General features: G+C 42.9%; 1 protein-coding gene across 24 annotated transcripts in view; it reads left to right on the top strand.

The window, feature by feature from the left end:
- The window catches only part of LOC135497059 (basement membrane-specific heparan sulfate proteoglycan core protein-like), a 184,590-nt gene that overhangs the window by 94,768 nt on the left and 65,398 nt on the right, over positions 1-24,424 (top strand). For 23 of the 24 annotated variants that reach the window (XM_064786736.1, XM_064786731.1, XM_064786752.1 and 20 more), the window contains 15 exons: positions 1,036-1,202; positions 7,857-7,974; positions 8,498-8,611; positions 9,990-10,117; positions 10,560-10,776; positions 11,577-12,080; positions 12,448-12,566; positions 13,177-13,402; positions 13,808-13,935; positions 14,724-14,896; positions 15,786-16,024; positions 17,000-17,194; positions 17,416-17,514; positions 17,746-18,174; positions 19,252-19,379. In XM_064786736.1, the coding sequence (XP_064642806.1) occupies positions 1,036-1,202; positions 7,857-7,974; positions 8,498-8,611; positions 9,990-10,117; positions 10,560-10,776; positions 11,577-12,080; positions 12,448-12,566; positions 13,177-13,402; positions 13,808-13,935; positions 14,724-14,896; positions 15,786-16,024; positions 17,000-17,194; positions 17,416-17,514; positions 17,746-18,174; positions 19,252-19,379 (2,984 nt within the window). The remainder of the gene's footprint in view (positions 1-1,035; positions 1,203-7,856; positions 7,975-8,497; positions 8,612-9,989; positions 10,118-10,559; positions 10,777-11,576; positions 12,081-12,447; positions 12,567-13,176; positions 13,403-13,807; positions 13,936-14,723; positions 14,897-15,785; positions 16,025-16,999; positions 17,195-17,415; positions 17,515-17,745; positions 18,175-19,251; positions 19,380-24,424) is intronic. The other variant, XM_064786730.1, reaches the window with a different exon arrangement.

Raw genomic sequence — 24,424 nt, 5'->3', positions numbered from 1 at the left:
CGGCCAGAATAGGTACCAAATAGAAGATAATCAATACACAAACTGATAAAATCTGAACTAGGACATGCCGATGATTAGGACACGGACAGGTACTCTAAATTACAGCGTTACAGACCAACCTAGAACCCAGTAGAATAGGGTACAGTCCGATATGTACTTTACGGACCTGGCTGTATCACCAGCTTTTAAAGGGTGATGATGGCTCTGTGTTTTTCTCAATCTGACTCGACCCAATAAAAGACTTACCCCTCAGAGGAGACCAGGGACTTGTTAGAGGTGATTCATTCAGCAAATTTAGTGTTAACTGTAGTTTTCTCTTTAGTCCGACTGAGGACCCTATACTATACAGCCTCAGAGGAGACCAGGGACTTGTTAGAGATGTTTCACTTGGCCAGCCAGTCTCCAAATAAAGCCGACTAAATGATGGTCTTGTAAAATGTTAACTTTTGTATTCTTATTTCAGTCTGACTGGACCCTGCTTAGAGATGCTCCCCTTAGGGGCGACCAGGGTCCTGCTAGAGGTGATTCATTCGGCCAGCCAGTCTCCAAATAAAGCCGACTAAATGATGGTCTTGTAAAATGTTAACTTTTGTATTCTTATTTCAGTCTGACTGGACCCTGCTTAGAGATGCTCCCCTTAGGGGCGACCAGGGTCCTGCTAGAGGTGATTCATTCGGCCAGCCAGTCTCCAAATAAAGCCGACTAAATGATGGTCTTGTAAAATGTTAACTTTTGTATTCTTATTTCAGTCTGACTGGACCCTGCTTAGAGATGCTCCCCTTAGGGGCGACCAGGGTCCTGCTAGAGGTGATTCATTCGGCCAGCCAGCCTCCAAATAAAGCCGACTAAATGATGGTCTTGTAAAATGTTAACTTTTGTATTCTTATTTCAGTCTGACTGGACCCTGCTTAGAGATGCTCCCCTTAGGGGCGACCAGGGTCCTGCTAGAGGTGATTCATTTGGCCAGCCAGCCTCCAAATAAAGCCGACTAAATGATGGTCTTGTAAAATGTTAACTTTTGTATTCTTATTTCAGTCTGACTGGACCCTGCTTAGAGATGCTCCCCTTAGGGGCGACCAGGGTCCTGCTAGAGGTGATTCATTCGGCCAGCCGGCCTCAAGATCGGACTTAATGATGGTGCTTCAGAATGTCGAGTTCATCTACATCAAGTCAAAGTTTGATGAATACTTAGATGAGATCAGGTAGGTGTTCTGGTCCAGAGATTAAAAGGTTTATTGCTGACAGTTTCTAGGAGGACGAATACAGCTGAAAAAACTACCTTGGGAGTCAAATCTCTTTTGAAATCCACATGTGATCAGAGAAACCCAATAATGAGCCATGTTATTATAAAGATTAATCATCAAATCAGCTCTTTACGACCCCCAGCTATGACATTTCTTTCTGAGCTATCAGTACAAACTGGTGACCTTTCCTTTTTACAAGCACTGGAGTAGTTATGGTCAATAGAAGCAATGAAATGTGCTATAACAGGTAGCTGTTAAGGACTCAGTTGTTCAAAGCATCTTTTGTCACTAACACTGGATTAGGTTAATCTGGTGTTAAGTCTAAGGGCTTAACTGAAGGAGATAACACCAAGTCTAAGTTAGAGCCAGCGTTAGTGACAAATTTAGTTTTAAACAACCCAGCCCTGACTTAGTCTGAAGGGGCCCCCCTGGAACTTGGAACTTGGAACTTGGAACTTCATGGAACTTGGAACTCTGATTAGGGACTCCCTCTGAAGGGGGACGTCATGATTATAACAGTCGACTTTTTATCCACTCTGTGGAGGAATTTCCTTTATCATGTTTATGGTATTTTCGTTGACTTGATTTGGCACATCAGCAAAGTTAAAGCGAACTGGAACCGCCAAGCGATTCATTAAACTTTTCGACTTTCACCGCCCGAGAAAGTCGAACTTCCAACTTCATATTCGAGTTCAAATTTGTAGCTCCGCCCCCAGTGCCCGAGCATGCGCAGTTCAATTTGTTATCATTGAGAATCATGTGAGAATCACATGAGTCATGCGATCTTTCATTCATGAGTTTTCGTAGTAAATTCCATAGTAGTGACGTCACTCAATGATTGACAGCTAGGCGCCATGTTTCATTCATGCCTCGTTCTGATCACCCGATACGCGGGAAATGAAAACGAGGTCATACGAACTGGCTCGGCGGTTCCAGTTCGCTTTAAGCAAGTGACAAATGTTGGCAAAGATAAGCAACAACAATAACAATTAATCAAAACCTGACGTTTGCATACATGCCTAATCTCATTACCTAAAAAGAATTCTCCTATGCCTGATGGCTTTGATGTTCCACTCATGGAGCACTTGACACTGTGCTATTATTGAACTCATAAAATATATCCTATCTGGGTTGTCACCTCTCAGCATGTCCTGACTATGCAGACTGGTGTTGTTTTCCTGGTGTGAAATCGAAGCGTTTTCCTTAGCCTTGCCTCACAATTACTTATTATAACTCACACAACGTAGTGAGTGTAATTGTATGTAAAGTGTTAACAAAATGCATCCATCATGTCCATCGAATCTGAAAACATTTGTGCAGACCCATGACAATTCTAGTTCCGGTACAGTTTTGTTGCATAACATATGGGCCGCGCGTTGGCCGATCCTGCATTCATGACGCGCCGCACCCACAGTTACGACGTCGGACGTGAATCCCATTGTTTCCTTCCTCATGACGCAATCATGGGGGGCTTCACGTGATTTCTAGTAACTCTGCCAAACTATTGAAAATATTCTGCAGCGAAAATATTCTGCAGCGAAAATCTCATGTTTTTTACCACACCCAGACAAATGGCTATTAAGCAGACGTTGCCTACTTCATCAGTAGCAACAGGTAGAGACAAAATGGCTGTCATGATGATTTGATTTCAAAATCATTCGAAACAGTGCCTTGGTATTTTTCCATCCTTGGACGTTGACTCCTGTTTTGAGAAACTCATCCTTTAAGATCATTGTGAAATCTTTATTATTTCGTTCATTTGAAACATCCAGTAGAATGGTTTGTTTTCCTCGGGATCAGGCAAGAGGTCATTCCTATGACCGATGTATCAAGTCGAGGAGGAAAGACTGTATTATTTCCCGCGGAGAAAGGAAATACAGTGGAACCTCCCTTAGCGGTCACCTCTCTATTTAGGACAATCTCTCCATTAGGGACACTAGTTTTGGTCCCAAATTGGTTATTTCAATTCAGTTTTACCTCTCTACTCAGGAAACCTCTCTATTAAGGACAGCACTTCTCAGTCCCAAGGGTGTCCTTAATAGAGAGGTTCTACTGTATATCGAACCATAAACGATGAATACGTGTTGTGATTAAACTCTTTGAAATACACGACTTGTATTAAAGTTTATGGTTTCTAAATATGATGCAATTAATCAATTAAAATTCATCATAGAGCTGGACCCAATTAACAATGTACCTGGCCAATTAGGTCTTAACAGACAAATTACTAGATTTAAGACCAAACACAAGCTATTTAGGGAAATTGGCGAGAATCTTAATGTGAAATGCCAAGTAGGATGCAAGGTGTGCCCCCCTTTCCCAAGATCCTGGATCCGCCCCTTATAAGAATACGACTCTAGTACAGTGGAACCCCGGTAACACGACCACTCATGGGACCGTTGTCAGAGTGGTCGTGTTACCGGGTGGTCGTGTTAGCGAGGTTGGGAATCCCCAGACGAAATACATGATTATTTTTCCCGCCAAAATTGCCGACTGCATGGCGTGTGTACGCTGTACTACCATAGCAACGCTGCCTGATTGAGATGATGCACGCTCCAAAGTTTTGTTATCATGCCTCGCAAGAACAATTCGTCGATAAAATTACATGTTACATTCTCAGAATGAGTTAGAAAAGGTAATTTTGTAACTCATTTTATCCACAAAGTTTCATTATCTGCCCGACGTGACGCATTTGCGGGCAATTTGCTGAATCATCCTCCATGTACCCGACTGTTTGTGACGATTGAAGTAAACTTGTCGTATGATTCCACCTGAGAAGATGAGTTGAGTAATGCTACAGTTTTAATCAAGTCTATTTTCAGTCAAAATATTTAAAGAAATATAAAATGATACTGTAGTAAATCAACCAAGTTCTCCATATCATAAAACATTCAAACGTCTCGCAAGCTTGTTATTGTCATAAGTGTGGTCTTCAAACTACCCGCCGTTTATTATAAGTTCATATGCAGATCACGCAAATCACATGATTTTGCTACTGCTGAGTGCGCATGTCTGGTACTGAACTGGCTCAGTAATGAAAACAAACCATGAAAACGTTCGAAAAGGAAAGTTTATTTATTCATTTACACTTATACAATTGATCATACCTGCAAAATCACATTGTATTTTTTTTGTTTTCATATGTATTCCCATGGCCACTGTCCCCGTCTCAACAAAGCTTGGCAGCGAGGTGCTAATTACTATGCCGCGGTCGCGACCGATTACGGCAATTAGGCCTGGTGGTCGGGTTAGCGGGGTTGATTTTCAGTTTGGGACCGGCCAAGCCAGTGGTCGCGGTCGGGGTACCGGGGTGGTCGTCTTAGCGGGGGTCTCTTAATGGTATTTAGAGAGGAAACCATTCGGGACCGGACAATCGTGGTCGCGTTGGCGGGGTGGTCGCGTTACTGAGGTGGTCGCCAACCGGGGTTCCACTGTATTTTAAAATTTAAAAGAACATGAATTTAGTTATTACGAAAAAAAAGTCAGCTCCCTGTTGGGCAACTTCTTCCATGAATTTTCCTCAAATTCATTCCGTAACAAAATTGTCCGCAATGTATTAAACTATTTAAGGCACCACCTTAGTCACAGAGGAAGAAAATGGGCAATAAAAGATTGAGACATAGGCTGAGTCTGAACCAGTTGAAGAGAATAATATTCTTTAAAAAAATTGTATACCTTTTTTACCTATTTATGCCATTTTGTGTACCTTTTTTTCCGGTACCTCTTTTATCTGGTACCTTTATTTCCAGTACTTTTATTTCCAGTACTTTTATTTCCTGTACCTTTTTTCCGTGCCTTTTTTCCTGTACCTTTTTTTCCTGTACCTTTTTTACCGTATACCATGCTTAGTATGTGTGATGTCAAATGTGTCAAGAGAATGAAAAGATGAGATGATCATAATCTGGAATGTTTATCACACGACTATAACAAAACTAGTGTTATCTTAGGATTTGAATTTGCATTCCTATAAAACAACATGTCAAAAGGTCAGACTCTGCATAATAAGTCACATCGAGGTATGTCTATTGAGGCGATGCATGATCGTACAAGTTTGAACCGAAGTAAATGAAAGGGTGTTTTGTCCTCCAGCATGCCAATAGCATTCCGCGAAGTTACTATTTATAGCTCACAAGGTCATTTGCATAAGATATTGATGACGTTTTAGTCACGTGACAGTCAGACATCGACACTTATTTCTACGCATTTGAGCTTATTTCAAAGTCAATTATCTTTGACCCTGCATTGTTTTTAGCATGAATGATACCATAGAGTCAGAGAGAGAAATATTCAGAACAATTATGTAGTATTTCCAACACTCGGACATGTGCCAGATTGAATCTAACTCGTAACTTGACTCGAAACAGGTTTACGAACGTAGGCGTTTGCTCTGTGTTGTTGTTTTTTGCAGACGCAAAGTGTGTGTACACCTCCGGTCAAAAGTAAATGAATACTTGAAATTTCCATATGATATCTCCTAAGATATACACTACCCACAAAAAGTTTGGGAACACCTACGCCACATGTACAGTGCAATTTTTATTCCGTTTAAAAGTATGGTTTGGTTGAGTATCACAGTTTGGTATAGGCCTTTACAAACACCACATCAAAATGTCCATTTCAAGAAAAGTCTTGTCAATTAGCACGTATGATAATTACCCCTAACAAACACAAATTCCACACCTCTTGAATGACCGTTGCATAATTACTCGTATTATATACCCATTTTTGTGTACTACATTGGCCTACCCGACACAATGAGACATGTTTACAGTGGATTTGAGTATTCTAATATAGCCATCCAAACTACAGCGCCTATTCGCTATAAGAGCTCTATGTCAAAGTAGACAATTTAAATTTGATTAGAAATAATATCTTGATTCGCAAAAATATGCAGCGAAAATTTTCCGTTCTACAGTACTCTATAGACTCGCTGTTCTAGTCATACCGTTTTTGAATATCCCCGATATTATGCGCATTGTCGTTATGTGCCATTCAAAATTGTTTGAGTGAATCGAAGATGGACAATGGGTTGGCGATACCAGTTTGTCTAATGGTTGTACCATTGGCCTTTGCATCAATATCTGTAAGGGTTCAAGATAGGCCGATACGGGTTTTATTTTAATGCGATTTATTTTTTTGGAGATCGTCAATAGACCTAACAAAACCACACCATAGGCCTAACCACTAATTAGAATTTAGGTCACAAGTGATTAGTTGATTCACAATGCCAACCACTGTTCATCGACTTACCACGACCTCGCTACACGCAGCGAAAAGTTTTCGCCAATCAGTGTGAAGGGACCTTGGCCTGATCAATGCATATCATACTGGGGGCGGTCATGCCTCAAGTTAATGAACTGTCCAATGTAATCAATGCACGCCAACTGGTTCTTAAAGCCCCCGGTTGCGGAGGGGGGACCCTGGTTATTTGCTTTCAGTGTATGTCTATACTAGACCACAGGCACAAACACCCTACACTTGCAATATCTCACATAGCTATTGAAGAGTTTGTCTTTTACTTCGCTTTGCTGGCAACTGTCCAATTTGGCAAACTGGCCAACAATTAACTTAGTATCGTATCTAGATTACCCCGAAATCTCTTTGCGAAGTAACCATTCATCGACTGAGTACCGGTAGATAAAGATTGTTCGTATTGTTGACGTCAATGATTGAATGAACGGGAAAGAAAGGAAACTGAATTCTTTTATGAATTATTGACAGACGTGAAGCATAAAATCTATTGAATACCACTTCGTATGACGCACGTCCCTTTGTCTTGTTAAAATAGGTCTCTGCCATCAGTGTTCGGTTTGTTGTGCGGATATGTATTTACTATGAACTCAATGCATGCTTACTGGGAATGTCTTGTTTATGGAAGGGGGGACTGGTTATGCTTTTAGTGTATGTAGGCCACAAACGAAAACACCCTACGCTTACAATAGCCTACACAGTTTGTCTTTACTTTGACGACTATCATTAACTTGGAGATAGTTAACTTTCTACGTCAAACACTGCAGCAGCAATCTGTTTGAGTCTTAAAGGGACAATATAGGCAGAAGCTAGGCAGGGAAGATAAAATTACACAAAGTCGACAATAGGGGTCTCTCACATCTCACAGTACGTCGAAATGATTCACCTTTGTACGAGGAATATATTTATTGCTGAATCTGACATGACGGCCCTCACTGTGTATATAAGTCACCTGAAGATGGCCAAATTAGCCCCTCTGCTCCTGCCTATAGTCCCCCTTTAATGACAAGATGCTTAAATCAAGAAACATACACAAATAGGCCTATCTAGGCTATCAGGTGCAAAATTCAATCATTATTTCACCACAAAGAGCTGCTTCTGTCAGCCGATATGTGACAGCTACCGGGGCGGGCGGGGACTACTTCTTTGTGGGGCCTTGTGGTTCAATGTCTCCAAGGACTTCTATTTTAGAGTCCAATGGGGGGGGGGTTGGGGGGGCCTTCCCCCAATGTACCCCCAATGTACTGGCTAAAACCTGTCACTTTCAGAGAGTGGGGGAGGGGGTTTGGGGGACTCATCCCCCAATGTACTGGCTAAATATGTCAGAATTTTCTGATTTGTAAGCAATATCCTTTTCTACAGGGTGAGCCAGGTCTTCCTTGATGTTGGTGTGGACCCAAGCAGCGGCAGTCGGGGAGACAGAGCATCACTCGTGGAGATGTGTACCTGTCCAGAGGGTTACACCGGCCTCTCCTGTGATGTAAGTGGCATAAACATTGAAAGGCTATTTAATCGATGTGGCAATTGCGGACAGTGACCGTTTGTGCAGATTAAGATCTTTGCATGATCTCATAAACCGCGTTGGGGTGTTGGAACCTACGTCGAGGTGTACCGGTTGATGTTGAGTTGGTCCCCTGTGTGACGTCATGCTTCTGACGGAACGCTAGGGCAAAGTTGCACGGAATGGTGGGAAAGCGGCCAAGAGAGTTTTACCAAGGGTGATATGAACGGTTTACAGGAGTTGCTCATCAGACACTTAGAGACATTATAGATCAAGATGGGTGGCCAGATAGGCAGGCTGGGGACTGTTGACAGGGAAAATGATCCCTCTTGATGTGTGGCTGTGGGGAGTGAAAGTCGAAAAACTGTGACAAAAAAGCAGTTAGGCCAAGTCAGTTTGGGATGATGCTCATAGAGTTGATATGGGAAAGTGGATGAATTTGTCTGTAACTTCACAGAATTTTAGCTATAAATTATTTCATGTTCCCTTTGTTCCATTTCAGAAATGTGCTCGGGGATATCGCCGGCAGTCCGTTGGTCGATTCTTGGGACGATGCATACCGTGTGATTGCAACAAGCACACGGACGATTGTGATGCTGATACAGGCATCTGTGTGGTAAGTTTTAGATTCTCCTTGTCATGTGTCTCATTCAGTTTGATGATGACGGTAGCATTGTGTCATAACCAAGTGTTGGTTTTAGTATAAAACATTCTACACCCTGTAGGCCTACAGCAGTTGCCTGGCAGGAGACACCCTGGCCAGTGTTGGTTTTAGTATAAGACATTCTACACCCTGTAGGCCTACAGCAGTTGCCTGGCAGGAGACACCCTGGCCAGTGTTGGTTTTAGTATAAGACATTCTACACCCTGTAGGCCTACAGCAGTTGCCTGGCAGGAGAGACCCAGGCCACCAGTGATTGTCCTATACCTGTCTTACACCCGATCAGTACTAGGAGATGGAGACAGATTGCTTACACCACACTAAATTGAGGACCTGGCTCAGAATTGAGTTAGCTTGAGGAAGCATAGTTGTTGCTGCCTGCTGCCCAATTGGACTGATGATAACAAGGAATTATTGACTCAGCCACAAGGTGCCAATGTTTTCAACATTATTGTAGCCTTCTCCTATTGATTAAGATATGTTATTGATGCCAGTTAATGGTGTAGGAACTCTCTGGTGTAGGGGAGGGATAAATCAGGTCATGGAAGGGTGGACATGTTTATTACTGAAGTGTATGACCCTTCCCACATATACAGTACACTAGCGATAACTTTATAATACGGAGAGGGGCATAGAAAGGACCATCCTGTGAATTAACCTTTCACTGTTCCACCCAAAATCCCCACTGTCCTCCAGCATGCCAATAGCATTCCGCGAAGTTACTATTTATAGCTCACAAGGTCATTTGCATAAGATATTGATGACGTTTTAGTCACGTGACAGTCGGACATCGACACTTATTTCTACGCATTTGAGCTTATTTCAAAGTCAATTATCTTTGACCCTGCATTGTTTTTAGCATGAATGATACCATAGAGTCAGAGAGAGAAATATTCAGAATAATTATGTAGTATTTCCAACACTCGGACATGTGCCAGATTGAATCTAACTGCCCTAGTTAGAAAGCCTGAATCCATTATGAAGCCGCATGTTTGTCTGACATTGCCTGTAATTCAGCGATGGGGAAATAGAGGGCAGCAGCTGCAGTGATGTCATCTTCATGGAATGCTATTCCCCACATCAACGCCCATGGGGGAACACTCATCAACGAAACACTATTGCCATCTATCGGATATTTACAGAACTGCATATCAGTCTATAACACATTGGGATAAAGAGAGGCGAAGTTGCCAACCGGCGCACGGCCGAACGATAGACATTTTACCTAAGTCGCCAATTGGCGTACATCGGCAGTTAAAGGGTTTAATTAAGAAATGGACGTGACGTTTTGTGAGAAAAACATCCTAACATTTTTTCAAACATTTCCTTTCAGTCCTGCCAGCATAATACAGAGGGTGACAAATGCGAGAAGTGCAAAGCTGGTTACTATGGCAACGCCAGTGGTGGCACATCAACAGACTGTCTCCCCTGCCCATGTCCTCTAACTGATACAAGAAACCAGTAAGTTGGGATTTATCTTGTCACCTTGAAAGTTTGTTCTTTGCCACTACAGTTAGGCACCAATTGGAGTCATTGGTTTGTGACTCTGGCTTTCAAATTGTTTGAGGAGTCAACGACAAGCTGCTGTAAACTTTAAGATTTTCGCACCTATTTATTTTGTAAGTTACATAATTTCTTGGAAAAGTTTTATTTTTGTGATTTTCATTTTGATAGATTACAAACCTTTCTTTCAATTTCCAGATAGAAAACCCAAAAAAATGTTTGCTAACAATTTTGCGAATCCAGATTATTTGCAAAATCCACTAGCTGGAATCGCTTCACAACAGCAAAGAAATTGTTGCAGTTACTACTTTTCTCTGAAGGTGGCGTTCATTTTGTTTAACATTAAAGCCTCTAGGAATGGGATAACTACTGTGCTACACAAATTATACTCCCTCTCCAGATTCAGCAAAGATTGCTACGTTGACCCGCTGGACACCCAGATCACATGCCGAGGATGCCCACGTGAGTACACAGGCCGCAGATGTGAACAGTGTGCGCCTGGATACATCGGTAACCCCAAGACCCCCGGCGACTACTGCCGGCCCAGCCAACAGTCATGTGACCCGAGAGGAAGCCTGTCTTCAACTCCTGACACTAACGACCAGTGTCCATGCAAGGTAAGGCCAGAGCCCTCTATTAAAACCTGTGTACATTACGTGTACATTGTTGTGCATAAGTTTTGGTAAAAAAAGTACACCTTGGACAATCAATCTGCACAAAATGTTATATGTGTCAAGAAGAACCCTTTGCCAATAGCATAATAAAGTTTAAAAACATTCCAATAGCGATTACCTGAGAAAAAAAGATTTCCGTACACCATATCCATCAAAACGTCACTGGTGCATTGATATGGCCCTGTCAAAATACAAGTTCTAAACTGACCAGTGAGACCACATTTTCCTAAATATATTATCAAAAAGCATATTTCTGTGATGGCCTGACTCTGTAGATTAAGAATCAACCACAGATTGAGAATTAATTCCACTTTGGTCCATCCCAGCCATGTATTTACCACAACTTGACATTTTGATAAGCTCGCCACACTTCCGGTCGTGGATGAATACATGCCTCTGCCCGTAAATGCAGTTCAAAAATGTTTCGACATACTTTGTTTGCCTCGTTATTAACTTAAAATGATTGGACCACTGTCGGAATCTTGAAAAGACATTTAAAAAACAATGAGCTGAATGTGTGCTTAAGCAAATTCCTTTGTGTTATCTCGAAAGCAGCCCAAAAATCTGTTTTATGGGAAAAGTATTCAACTGTTAGTTGTGTTTGGATTTGGGTCTTTGGTTATAGACTTGATGCTCTGTAACCAGGGGCGGCTTAAGATTTGTTCCACTGTGTTACTTGGGCACACATAGTAAAGCCTCAATTCATAGAAGTAACTCTACAAGTGTCTACTTTCAATTTCCAGAGAAACGCCCAAGGTAAATCGTGCGGTCAGTGTGGGGCTGGTGCCTTCTACCTTTCAACCGAAAACCCAGACGGTTGTCTGAAGTGTTTCTGTAATGGTGTCACGGACATGTGCGCCAGTTCCGGATGGTACAGGACGGAAGTCCGTTCGAACTTTGATCCTGCAAGATTTGATGGGTTCGTCTTGTCAAACGCAGCCCGCACACGTACGGTTGACTCAGAATTCGACGTAGATATCCGTCGCAACCAGTTAATGTATCGACGCTTCAGCGCTTTGACGCCCTACACATATTACTGGATCCTCCCAGAGAAATTCCTTGGGGACAAGGTTGGAGGGTACGGCGGGAAGATTCTATTCACAGTCAACTACCAAGCGGGCAGCGACCCAAGACCGAATAACGATGCGGATATTGAGATCAAGGGGAATGGCATTGTATTGATGTACACAGCCCGCCAACCTCTTCAGGCCGCGATCCCACAAGCTGTGCAGGTGCCACTGACTGAGGTGAGAGATGTTCCATTCTTTTCTGAACCGGAAGGTTGACGACGTTTGTTTACTTTGGAACGAAGCTTACGCGGCAGTGGAGTTGGTCATGCACGGCTTCAAGAGGCAGAGGGTGTAGTCAATTGTGACTGAGATTACTTACGAATTTCATACATGCAATTAACAAAGCCTTTCTTGCTCATCAATCAGTATTGCAGCAGTTGTTTACAGCAGTTGTTTACATCATCAAGTCATACGTGAGTTTCTGTATGGAACCCTATTGCGGCCCTATTGTCCACATGGTCATCAGGCCAAATCTAGATCAGGCTTTTATACAGTGAGTTGGTTCATTTTCACCCTTTATCTTTATTCGTTCGTTTCTCTGCAGTCCTACTGGATGAAGGAAGATGGGAGTCAAGTATCTCGTGAGGAGTTCCTGATGGTCTTGGCTGATATTGATACCCTAATGATCAAGGCAACCTACGCAAGGACCACGGCACAGTCTAGGTAGGGCAATTTCATCATTCGTTTCGACTTTCAGAAAAGTTAATTTAGGGAACTTCATAGCCTGTGGCATGTGGTTAACACTGCTGGCTACCATGTAAAAGGGCGTGGGTTCGATCCCTGCGAGAACCAAGGATTGTATTTCTCGATAACTCAAATTCTGGGGTCTTCACAGTCATTCAATGAGACTTAAAACCAAGGTTCTTGTATCTGGTGTCTATGCCAGGGCAGGTTAGAGACCCCACCAAGTGAGAAACATGAGTAGCTTGCATGGACTCAACCTCTCGCTGAAGTCGGATTCACTAGGCCAATAAACCCAACTGGCGCATATCCGTAGTGTCACGCATATACGCTCATCCCGCCTTGGAGGGGAATACTCCCTGGAGAAAATCACCTCCAAGTTCAGAGCGAATGCTGAGGAAGAAGAAGAAGAAAAGTTGATAATCGTTACGGTATCAATAGCTGTGCGTTGGATTCGAACTTGTGATTGGTACGGGTCACAGAATGTGAGACTGGCATCAAAGTCAATATGACAAAAGTAAAAGTGAATCGTAGAGAGGGCAAGCATTTCTCAATAAAAAAATCACCTCTATCCATCACACGTTTCTTCCAGTATTTCTGATGTCATATTCGAGACTGCTGAGAATAGGAACTCTGGGGGTGATCGAGCCTTGACTGTTGAGCAGTGCCAGTGTCCACCTGGGTACCAGGGTCTCTCCTGCCATGACTGCCGTAGTGGCTACCGACGGGAAAAGGTCGGCCGGTACCTTGGACGGTGTGTGCCGTGTGATTGTAACAGGCATGCTGCTAACTGTGATACTGAGACAGGGAAATGTGAGGTAAGCTCATCCTAATTTTAGATTTTTAAATCCGCTTGCGTCCTTAGGTATCATTAGTTAACACAGTTGTGATAACATTTAGTTCAAGGGGTTTTATCTTGGCAAATTTGGAAGTGAAACCTTTTACTGGAACCAAACTGTCTGCTGAAGTGACGGCTGTTTCTGACTTTATGCTCTAGCGTCAGGACTGACATATCTACTGTAAAATCCATCAATCTCTCTTAAAGCACTATGTTGCTCGTGTTAATTGAATTTCCTTGCGGCCCAGGTGAACAGAAATAGATAATTGGAAGCTCAATTATCAGATTTTTGAATGTGCAGAGTTAGCCTTAAGATAAGGGGGGTATAAGAACGGGTCTCTCCCTAGGAATCCGTCCTGATGCACTATTAATATTCTGATTTCAGAGTTGCCAACACAACGCTATCGGGGATCGCTGTGAGAGGTGTGCTAGTGGTTTCTATGGCGACGCACGGCGTGGAACGTCCAACGATTGTCAGGCCTGTCCATGCCCTCTGACTTCCCGTGAAAACCAGTATGTATTGTTCGAAAAGTACAATTACAGTGAAACCTCTCTTCTAAGGACACCCTTGTCACTGACTAGTGCTGACCTTATTGGAGAGGTGTCCTGAAACAACCTCATTTGGGACCAAAATCATAATTCCTAATATTTGTAGAGGTGTCAGCTGAGTGAGGTTTCACTGTAGTTGGTCCTTTGAGACAAGAGTTTGATCATCAGGTCTGGCTCAACTAAAGAATCTGAGTGCACACGATTACTCAAGTAGTCCATCCCAGCAATCACATGTTTGTCCCAATACAAAAGGTGTACCGTATTCATTGGCTACTACAGTGGAACCTCTGTTAGCGGACACCACTTTATTAAGGACAACCTCTCTATTAAGGACACTACTTTTGGTCCCAAATTGGTTGTTTCCATTCATTTTGACCTCTCTAATCAGGACACCTCTCTATTAAGGACAGCACTTGTCAGTCCCGAAGGTGTCCTTATTAGAGAGGTTCTACAGTATTGGTATGTCACACGACGCTATCCAGCCAACCCATGATAAGAAAGGGATTACTGATAGTTGGTCAGGTCAGAAATTTGTTGGGTTTTTTCTCACAAATGCCACGTTTCGCTCAAAAATGCGGAAATTTTGTTGTGGATATGCGAACATGCAGCTGTACTGTCCCCAAGGCTATGTCGGCAAATACTGGAGGAGATGTGCGCTTGGCTAAGACGACCCCTGCCAGCCAGATGACACGGAATCGACCCTTATTCCGATCACTTCCTGCAAATGTTTGCAAGAATATTCCTACTTTCAGGTTCAGTAAGGAGTGCTTCCTTGCTAGCGATCGCCAGGTGACCTGCCGCAACTGTCCCCAGGGCTATCGTGGCCGAAACTGTGAGAGCTGTGCCCCGGGCTACAAGGGTGACCCACGTCGGCCGGGCGACACCTGTAAACGGGAGGGCGAAGGTCAAGAAGGAGGTGATGGAGGTGATGTTGATTATGAGGATGGTGATATAGTTGAATATCGTGTTGACACTGTAGAAGAGTTCCAGTCGTGGCACAAAATCTCTATCTAGACTAGCTGAACGTATTAAAAATAACTAAATTGGTGATAACCCCTTATGTAGTTCATTGACTGGAGTCAGTAATGTTATGCAACGTTATCCAGATGCCAACTCGCATAATGAACTACTTGAGTGGAACTCGAAACTGCTAACATTTCTCAATGGAAGCTTATCTGCCTTAGGTTTTAACTGGGCCGTCCAAAATTCCCCATTTTTTAGGCATTTTGTGGTAGGTTTCCTTTAAGCCGGTTCAGAGTCGCCTGCATGAAAGGCCTTTTCACCTTGTGTAAGGCCTATGTGTAACAGATGCCCCTCAACCAGGCTGATTGCGTCGACACGGTATAGAGGATTTTTCAGATAGATCTGGCCAAAGGTACCTGGCTGACCTCTTGTCACTAAACAGTAATAGTGTGATCACAAATTGTAATGTTACACAGACCTGGGCAGCCTGTGTCATAGTTGACACTGTAAACGAGTATTACTCTTTAGCATTGGTGAGGCCTACCCTGAGGATAATCTAGTGTTGTGCAACACCACTATCTTTTGGTAAATATGATCTGGTCACATTCCTGAGTTCAATGAAGTACCTTTGGCCAGAACGATCTGAGAACTCTTCATGCATGAAAAGGTTTGAAGTCACTCAAAAAGCTGATAAAACCAGCTTTGTTCTAATGACGTAAAATATCCTTAAGAAGGGTTTCAGAATGTTATTAGCAAAGATAAGCAGCTTGCTAATGGATAATTTGTGACAAATATTGCTTGGATGAAAATGATCATAAATTGTGTTTTGAAATCCCTCTCTCCTTTTCCAGGGACGACGAAAGCTCCGGGCAAATGTGAACGGTGTGATGAGCGGGGAGTCGTGCCGGGCTCGACATGTGACCCGGCCACGCAGACATGTGGCTGTAAGGATAACGTTGGGGGCTCCGAGTGTGATACGTGTAAGGCGGGGCATTTCCACCTGACAAAGGAGAATCCGCGTGGCTGTCTGCAGTGTTGGTGCTCCGGCCAGTCTACAAAGTGTCGCAGCTGCCAGCAGTATCGATCACAGGTAGGAAGAAACACCATGCCTATAGAGACCATGCACATGACGTCATTTCCGAAGAGGTGGATGTCAAGTTGACATCAGTGACCCACGTGACCTTGGTCGTTGGTGCATTAGTGGCAGAAGTGAAGTTGTGGTGTCAGCTGTCTTTAATGACATATGGCACAAATTGTTGGTGACTTTACTCCATCAAGGATACTGATTGACATCCAAAATGACATCACAGCGTGACCTCTACTCTAAAATTTCAAAATAGTCCTGCCTCTGAGCCTGGTTGTGGTGTAGCATTAGTTAGACTTGTAGGTTGTGATGAACTCACAGGCGGAAAACCAGCCCTCGATTGCTGTGGACAAGTGGTTCGGGCTTCTGTCTAGGGGTCAAAAGATCCTTGATTCCAACCCAACAGTCGATGGAGACTCTTGGCAGTTTAATTCTCTTTGTCAAACTTGCCTTCTTTTGCCAAGTCAGAAATGGGTACCGGTTAGAGAGGCTCAGGTTATAAAGCAGATTGAGTAGCTCATTAGACCATACATTGGGTGATAACCTAAACCGTATTTGATACTAGAATATAAACTTAAAACTAAGTTTGTAAGTCAGTTAGTTAAAGTGATACGATGAGGTGATTTACAACTTTGCGGAAATGCGTCCGTTTTTAATTGTTGATCACAAATGTAAAGCTCAAATTTTCCATTTTTGATTAGATTTATTTTAAAATCGCTGAATGTAAACCACAGCGACCGCGAAAATGTTCATGTTGTGACGTCATCAACGAAAACGGCATTGAAGCGAGCCGTCCGGGCGGGATTAAACCATCATTTTCTAGAAATGTGCATTTTGATTCGAAAACCTTACCGATTTATGAGAAAGTGACGTAGTCATTTGTCAAAAACAGCTAAAACATTATATGGTGAAATTTGACACGAGTTACCGTTTAAATCCAAATTGATTTTCGTTGAAAAATATTGAAAATGTGTGTTTTAGGTACGGCCCTTCTTCAGCCAAGATGGCACCAGCAACTTTGCCCTCGTCTACAAGAATGATCCACGGACGACCGTCGTGTTGGACGGTTTTAGCCTGAACGGCCGAAACAAAGAAGTGCGCTACGATGGTTTTAATCAGATCCGAGGGTCGAATCGTCTTTACTGGAGGCTGCCGCCAAGGTTCTCTGGAGACAAGGTATGTTCTGAGAAGCTTTCGTCTCGGCACCGCTAGGCTCGTCACCTGCCACACTGCGGTGTTCACAACTTTACCAAGTCTTGTCGCAGATAACCTTCCTGCGATCACCACCGCAAACATGCAGTAAAAGTCGCATGCATTTCAGAGTGCCGACAGCAGCCACTTAGATTCCTCATTTGCAGGCCCTTTATTGAAAACATTTCCTTTATTGTCTCTTACAGGTTTCATCTTATGGGGGTAACCTGAAGTTCACCGTTGAGTACGAGAATGATCCAAGACTTGGTGGGGACTTTTTCAGCGATACAGATTTGGAAATTATTGTAAGTAGTCAGCATAACCTTGGATATCTCTCTTGAACTGATTATTGGAGTTGGTGGGGTTAATATAAATGCATTATATGACATTTTCATCAAAATATCCCTATCACTGGTCCACTTGCGCTTGAGAGGGATATTTGGCAAGGGGATGGTGCATATCAATGCAGTTACATCATCGGAGGGATTATGGTTCATGAATCATCATGTGTAATCTTAAAACGATCGTTTTTCCAGAGCGGCAACAACCGTTTCCATCATGTTTTCGACCCTCCGTCAAGCCGCTCCAGGCAGACTGAATACAGCATCGTATTGAATGAACGCACTTTCAAGAAAGCTGATGGCACTGTCCCAACTCGTCTCGAATTCCTCCAACTCCTCGCCAACATCGACTACATCCTCATCCGTGCTGCGAATCATCGCGACATGCGCTCGACCGCCATTAAGGAATTATCAATGGACATCACCGTTGCACAGAATACTGGCCAGCATCCGGCTCTCATGGTAGAGGAGTGTACGTGTCCCGAGGGTTATCGGGGCCTGTCGTGTGAGCTCTGCGAACAGGGGTACCAGCGCGTGGAGGACCCGAGGTACCCTCTGGGTCGCTGCGTGAGGTGTAGCTGTAATAGCCATTCAGCCAGGTGTGACGATAGTGGAAAGTGTGTGGTGAGTTTTTCTACTTTTTGTTTTTGTTTCTTCCTTGATGAAAGCTTGTTGGCCTATTCAGGGCATAATCCTTCTGATTCTGAAACATTTTCAAAGCCCAATTTTTTTGAGGGCTAATGATGTTTCTTCATTTTGAGTAGAAAAAAACAAGTGAAAAAGATTTTCAGTCCAAAACTTAGGACATTTTTTCATCCTTCAGAATTGAATTTTTTGCCGCAGATGTCAACCAATTTCCATGTGATATGTACACTCTTCAATAACCCGTAATCAGTCAACTTTCTAACCAAAATGTTATACTTAGATGGTACCGGTAGTTTTCTTTTGTGCCATTGAGCCGAGAAGAATGATATTATTGAATCAAAACTGGTGAAACTAGCCTGAAACTGTTCTCCCCATATCCACTGCAAATGACATGCATTACATTACTCGAGGTGAGCACATGGTCCCTGGACCATTTCATGTATCTCTATCATCCTGAGCCACTAGTAAATACATTCAACACTGATGACATAGCCCTTTATGTTTTGACATGCAAGAGTAATTTTTGATATGAATTGTCACCAATCTTCATTTGGGAATATAATCCAACAGGATGTGAAGAAAAGGATGTTGTCTGACTTATTATTCAAAAGTGTTTTTAATGACCTGACATTTCTTCAGTGACCTGACATATCTTACACCTGAACATGACAAAGACTTCTTTATTTAAAGGTACACAGAATGACTGATGAGAATTTAATATCAGGTTTCAGAGAGACGTTTTCAATTGGTTTTGGCGAAAAATGTGAATTTTTCCTTTCAGGACTTTTTAAGTTAATCTTTACAATGGCCAAAACTAGGACAGACTGTTTCGTCAGAGGTTGCCTGTGTATTCAATTATAGTCTCTTGTAAAAATCAGCAGGTGTTTCAGTCTTCTTAGCATGGGCTTAAAAAGAGCAGAAGCTGATTTCTTTCAACTGAGCTTTTTGTGTTTCCAGAGATATATCCGGAGATAATGATTCTAGAACTTTAAAGATGTAGAGATGTATGTCGCAAATGGTCTGCAATTTTCTCGACTTCTTGCCTTCCTTTTACAGAATTGTCTTCATAATACGGCCGGGGATTACTGCGAGAGATGTGCGGATGGTTTCTATGGTGATCCACGACGCGGCACACCCAATGACTGCCAGCCTTGTCCATGCCCACTGCCTGTTGCTTCAAATCAGTAAGTTGTTACTTTTCTTTTAGCATTTTTTTCGGCAGATGTTGTTGCTATGTAGCTGTTTGGTTCAATTATTGCTAAGGATACTGCAAACTCTGTTCATGACTACGAGTAAGTTGTTCTCAGCCTGGGCAGACCGTTACATGCTCCAGTGATGGGATGTTTTGATTGACAGTGACAGTGTCACTGCATGTAATAAATGAATGAGTCGGAGCCCTCAATAAGATAAAGGCCAGCTACGCTCCTTACCAGAATATCCCTGTGGGTAGTCTCTACAGTATGTATGTACATTTAGTGGCATCATCAAAAAGCAAGTTGCTGCTTAAAAATGCATATTTAATCCTTCTGTTGCACTATTCAGCGGGACAAAAAGGTGAGATGTTTTTTGCTCACTTCGAAAAAACACATGCATGATATTGAAATTGCCCATCTATCCAAAGTTTAAAGTTCCTCAATTAGATATGCTGTTAATTTTGCTGTTAATTTTGCTTTTTATTCCTTTTGACATTATTGTAAACACATTAGATTGTACGCAGTCTACTTTGATATGAATCTTGCATCAATATCCGATTCATATTCAATTCCAGTTCAAGTCTTTTAAGTGTTTGTTAACTTTCTGCGTCCCTTGAGTCAGCCTGTCTAGTAGTAGAAAAATGTGACCCGTCACAGCAAAATCAGGCGCATGTCGCTCTGAGCTTGGCAGGTTGAGACGGACTGTTTGTTCATTTCACTATTGTCTGCCTTTTGTGAAATATGAGCACATCAATTTCTTCTATTATCTCCTGGTGTCATTCAGGCTCATCTTCTGTGCGACATGCACTGGTTTTGCTGTGACGGGTCATAAATATGTTTTTCTACTGTTGTTGTCATGCTCCATCAAATCACCCAACCTTATATATAGCATGAATCACAAATTTCATTGCTTTCCTTTACCTTGACCAGCAATCGAGAGAATTCATTGCATGGAAAGTTCTCTGAAGCCGCAAACATGATAAAGGCTGTTGTCACCGAACTTGGACTGAAGTCTGTCACAACCTTGCATCTTAGGCCATCTCAGACCTCACACATCAGATATACATTGAAACCTCCTTGAGTGGACACCTCTGTATTAAGGACGGCCTCTCTATTAAGGACACTGCATTTGGTCCAAGACTGGTCGTTTCCATTGGATTTGACCTCTATATTAAGGACGGCCTCTCTATTAAGGACACTTCATTTGGTCCAAGACTGGTCGTTTCCATTGGATTCGACCTCTATATTAAGGACGGCCTCTCTATTAAGGACACTTCATTTGGTCCAAGACTGGTCGTTTCCATTGGATTTGACCTCTCTATTAAGGACAGCCTCTCTATAAAGGACACTGCATTTGGTTCCAAACTGGTCATTTCAATTGGATTTGACCTCTGTAATCAGGCAACTCTCTATTTAGGACAGCATTTGTGAGTTCCAGGGGTGTCCTTGGAATTACTTGTGCACACGTAGGCATGAATAATGCAAAAGTTGTGCTTATTAACAAAAATCTATGTCATAGGATCTTGCATTGTAATCTTGCCTTTTTGGCTCACCGTTAGGGGAGTTTATTTAATTATTTATTTTGTTAGCTCACCTCTCATAATGACCCTAACTTATTAATCCCCCCCCCCCCCCCTTACCATCACCAGCATCAACATGACATTATCCCTTACGTCACCCTTGCCATCATCACTCTTTCCATCATCACCCTTACCATTACATCACCCTTACTCATCTTTCCCATTCCCCCTCAGATGAATGTTTCATGCAGATTTGGGATGCAAGGTGGTGCTCCCCTTCGAGAGCCTCCCATTCCCCCTCAGATGAATGTTTCATGCATATTTGGGATGCAAGGTAGTGCTCCCCTCCGAGAGCCTCCCATTCCCCCCTCAGATGAATGTTTCATGCATATTTGGGATGCAAGGTGGTGCTCCCCTCCGAGAGCCTCACATTCCCCCCTCAGATGAATGTTTCATGCATATTTGGGATGCAAGGTGGTGCTCCCCTCCGAGAGCCTCACATTCCCCCCTCAGATGAATGTTTCATGCATATTTGGGATGCAAGGTGGTGCTCCCCTCCGAGAGCCTCACATTCCCCCCTCAGATGAATGTTTCATGCATATTTGGGATGCAAGGTGGTGCTCCCCTCCGAGAGCCTCACATTCCCCCCTCAGATGAACATTTGGGATGCAAGGTGGGTGCTCCCCTCCGAGAGCCTCACATTCCCCCCTCAGATGAACATGTTTTCATGCAGATTTGGGATGCAAGGTGGTGCTCCCCTTCGAGAGCCTTTTGTCCCCTAGGCTAAGAAGTTGAAGTTGAATACTGCCCTGAATATTTCATCCTACTAAAAAGTCCTTCACTTTTTCTGTACATGACTTCCTTTAAATTTGATCAATTGTGTGTACAAATCTCTCTGGTTTATTCGATCAAATGAGGGAAATCTTGCTGATAGCAGGCTGTGTCTGGTTAGTTCGTTGTGGAGTGGACTCATTGGATACTCGGCATATTGATGTTACCACATTAATACATGACATGAGGAAACCAGCCCTGTAAAAAATATCTCCTAACCATCCCCCACCAACTAATGGAAAATGCCTTAGATGCCGGGGATGGATATTTGATGAGGGGAGAGTTTCTTAGGAATAGTTTATTGTCTTTAGCTCTCAGCTTATCTGAGCCAGGTAACCTCCTGCTGAGTTGCCCGACCAAAGGCTGAGGTCAACATATGTTGTTACATAACCGATCTTGCTATCACATCCTGGTTGCCTTGTAGTCGACCAAATTTAACTTCTAATTTTGCCTCATCACAGTAAATTAGTCATGAGTGTTATCACTGGTTACGCTGGCCATTAGGTAGATAAGGTAAATATGCCGATCACCAATAGCTGCGCTTACACCACGAAATATTGGTGGACCAATTGCACATACACCACCACATTGCCGCGACAAATTGGTTCGGCAATCCATTGCCGATACAAATTGCCGAGCGAATTTGTCCCACCAAGCTTGATGGTCCAAATTCGCCCGGCTTGTTGAAAGCTCGGCTTTGTCGTGGTGTAAGCGCAAATGGATCGGCAATTAGCTAGTTAGATGGTTCGGCTCCAGGCGGCGTTTTCGAAATGGCGCTTTCTGCTTATTGTTTGCGCGCCATCTGTTGCCGGATTTTATAACTAGCTGCAATGCTGGTGTAAGCGCTTGGTGGATTTTCGATGGTGCGGCATTGGTTCCCGAACCAAGATTGGTGGTTCATTTTCAGGTGGTGTAAGTGCGGCTTATGTGTGTAGTATCAGCGGGGTACTTGAAGTTGGAGGGCGACTAAATATTTTACAGGGCTGGTTTCCTCATGAATTGGTTCTCCGAGTAGCATTGAGATCAATTTCTCTCTGTAATACATGATGCGTGCTGCACGAACATTGCCGAAGCTTGTATGTGACTTGTCTCCCAAGGTTGAACTTTTGGAGATTGACTGGTATTTACAGAACCAGGACCAGCTTACTGAACAGCGAAAGACTCGGATACAGTTTCTGTCCTCAGATATCTATGCATCAAACACTCTTTTCGTGCTCAGACATTTCAGTGGCCTTTAATCAAGACAATTTCAGTTTTAAGTAATGTTGATGGGTCAATGTACTTATATCCAAGATGACGGCTTGCCCCGAATAAGTTACTGGGAAATGGGGGCAAGTTTCATTTTTTCATGGTCGTACAGCCACAGACACAGCTCCTGGGTGAGTTTAGAGTACGGACTCATGCATATTGATCTAGCAGGTGCTGCCATATTCAAGGTTCGGACAGCTCCTGGGAGAGTTTTCAGTGTCATATATGTAGCAGGTGCGGCCATACAGGTCGGGACAACTCCTGGGCAAGTTTACAGTGGGGACCTATGGTGCTGCCATATTGATTGTAGGGACAGCTTCTGGGTGTGTTTACAGTATTAGGTACCAGTACATGAGACAGAATGGGCTTGTGCTGCTTATTCAAGGTTCGGACAGCTCTTGGGTGAGTTTACAGTAGGGACCTATATAAAATGATGGAGTCAGTGGTGCTGCCATATTGGGGGGTTCAGACCACTCCTGGGCGGGTTTACAGTAGATGCATGAATTTACGTGAAAAATTTTAACAGAAGAACACACAACAAAATTCAAATGACATGACATACAGCATACTGGTAGTTTATTATCAAGGTAATTTGTATGTTTACTGTACATTCAGTTATAAACAATATCAGCAGAGAAAATACAATTACAGTCATCTTAAAGAACAACATTTAAAAAAATGATTAAACCAAAGAATTGGCTCCATGTTTACCAGTAAGAAAATTGTATTTCTGATTTGCAGCTTGGTAACTGAGATTGTGTCATCTTCCTGGAGAGAGAGACCAGTGAGTGCCTAACCTTAGCTACGTTGCGCCTACACCTACCACACTCACTGGTCCCAATCCTATCACTAAAGCCTACACTAACGACAAGGCCTGGACGGCACTTTCTGCCTGTCAAGGTAATAATGCTATCAGAACCCACAGGCCTGACCCATATCTATCCTAGCTATAATAAAGAACATGTACATTTACCTAAAAAGAAAATATCATTTTCAAAAATTGAAAAAACTATTTAAAAAAAGAACATAATAATCAAAGACTGAAATGAATAAAAAGAGACTACGTACTCAGAAAATAAAGATTCTACTCCGGGCTCAGGAAGATGACACAATATTCAAATTTATCGGTGGCAAAATCACCAATACCAGTGCAGTGGAATACCAGCTCCCCCCCCCCCCCCCCCCGGTCAAAGTGTTTAGGCTTTAAAACGTTTCATGCATTAATTCTAAAGGGTACAAAAATCATTGATTCACAAAAGAACATGATTAGGATGGTGACATTGTGGTTTAAAAGCAAAGCATAAATATTTGTCTGACAATTTGTTGCACACATTATACTACAGTTATTGACACAATCAAGAGTATCCAGGATGTTGTCCAGCATCCAGTTGCTCCATCGGCATGAGAGCCAAATTACCAAGCCTTCACCTTTCCACT

This window comes from Lineus longissimus, chromosome 12 (genome assembly GCF_910592395.1).
Source record: "Lineus longissimus chromosome 12, tnLinLong1.2, whole genome shotgun sequence".
Taxonomy (NCBI): domain Eukaryota; kingdom Metazoa; phylum Nemertea; class Pilidiophora; order Heteronemertea; family Lineidae; genus Lineus; species Lineus longissimus.
The sequence above is the reverse complement of the archived record's forward strand: the minus strand, read 5'-3'. Positions and strand labels throughout refer to the sequence as shown.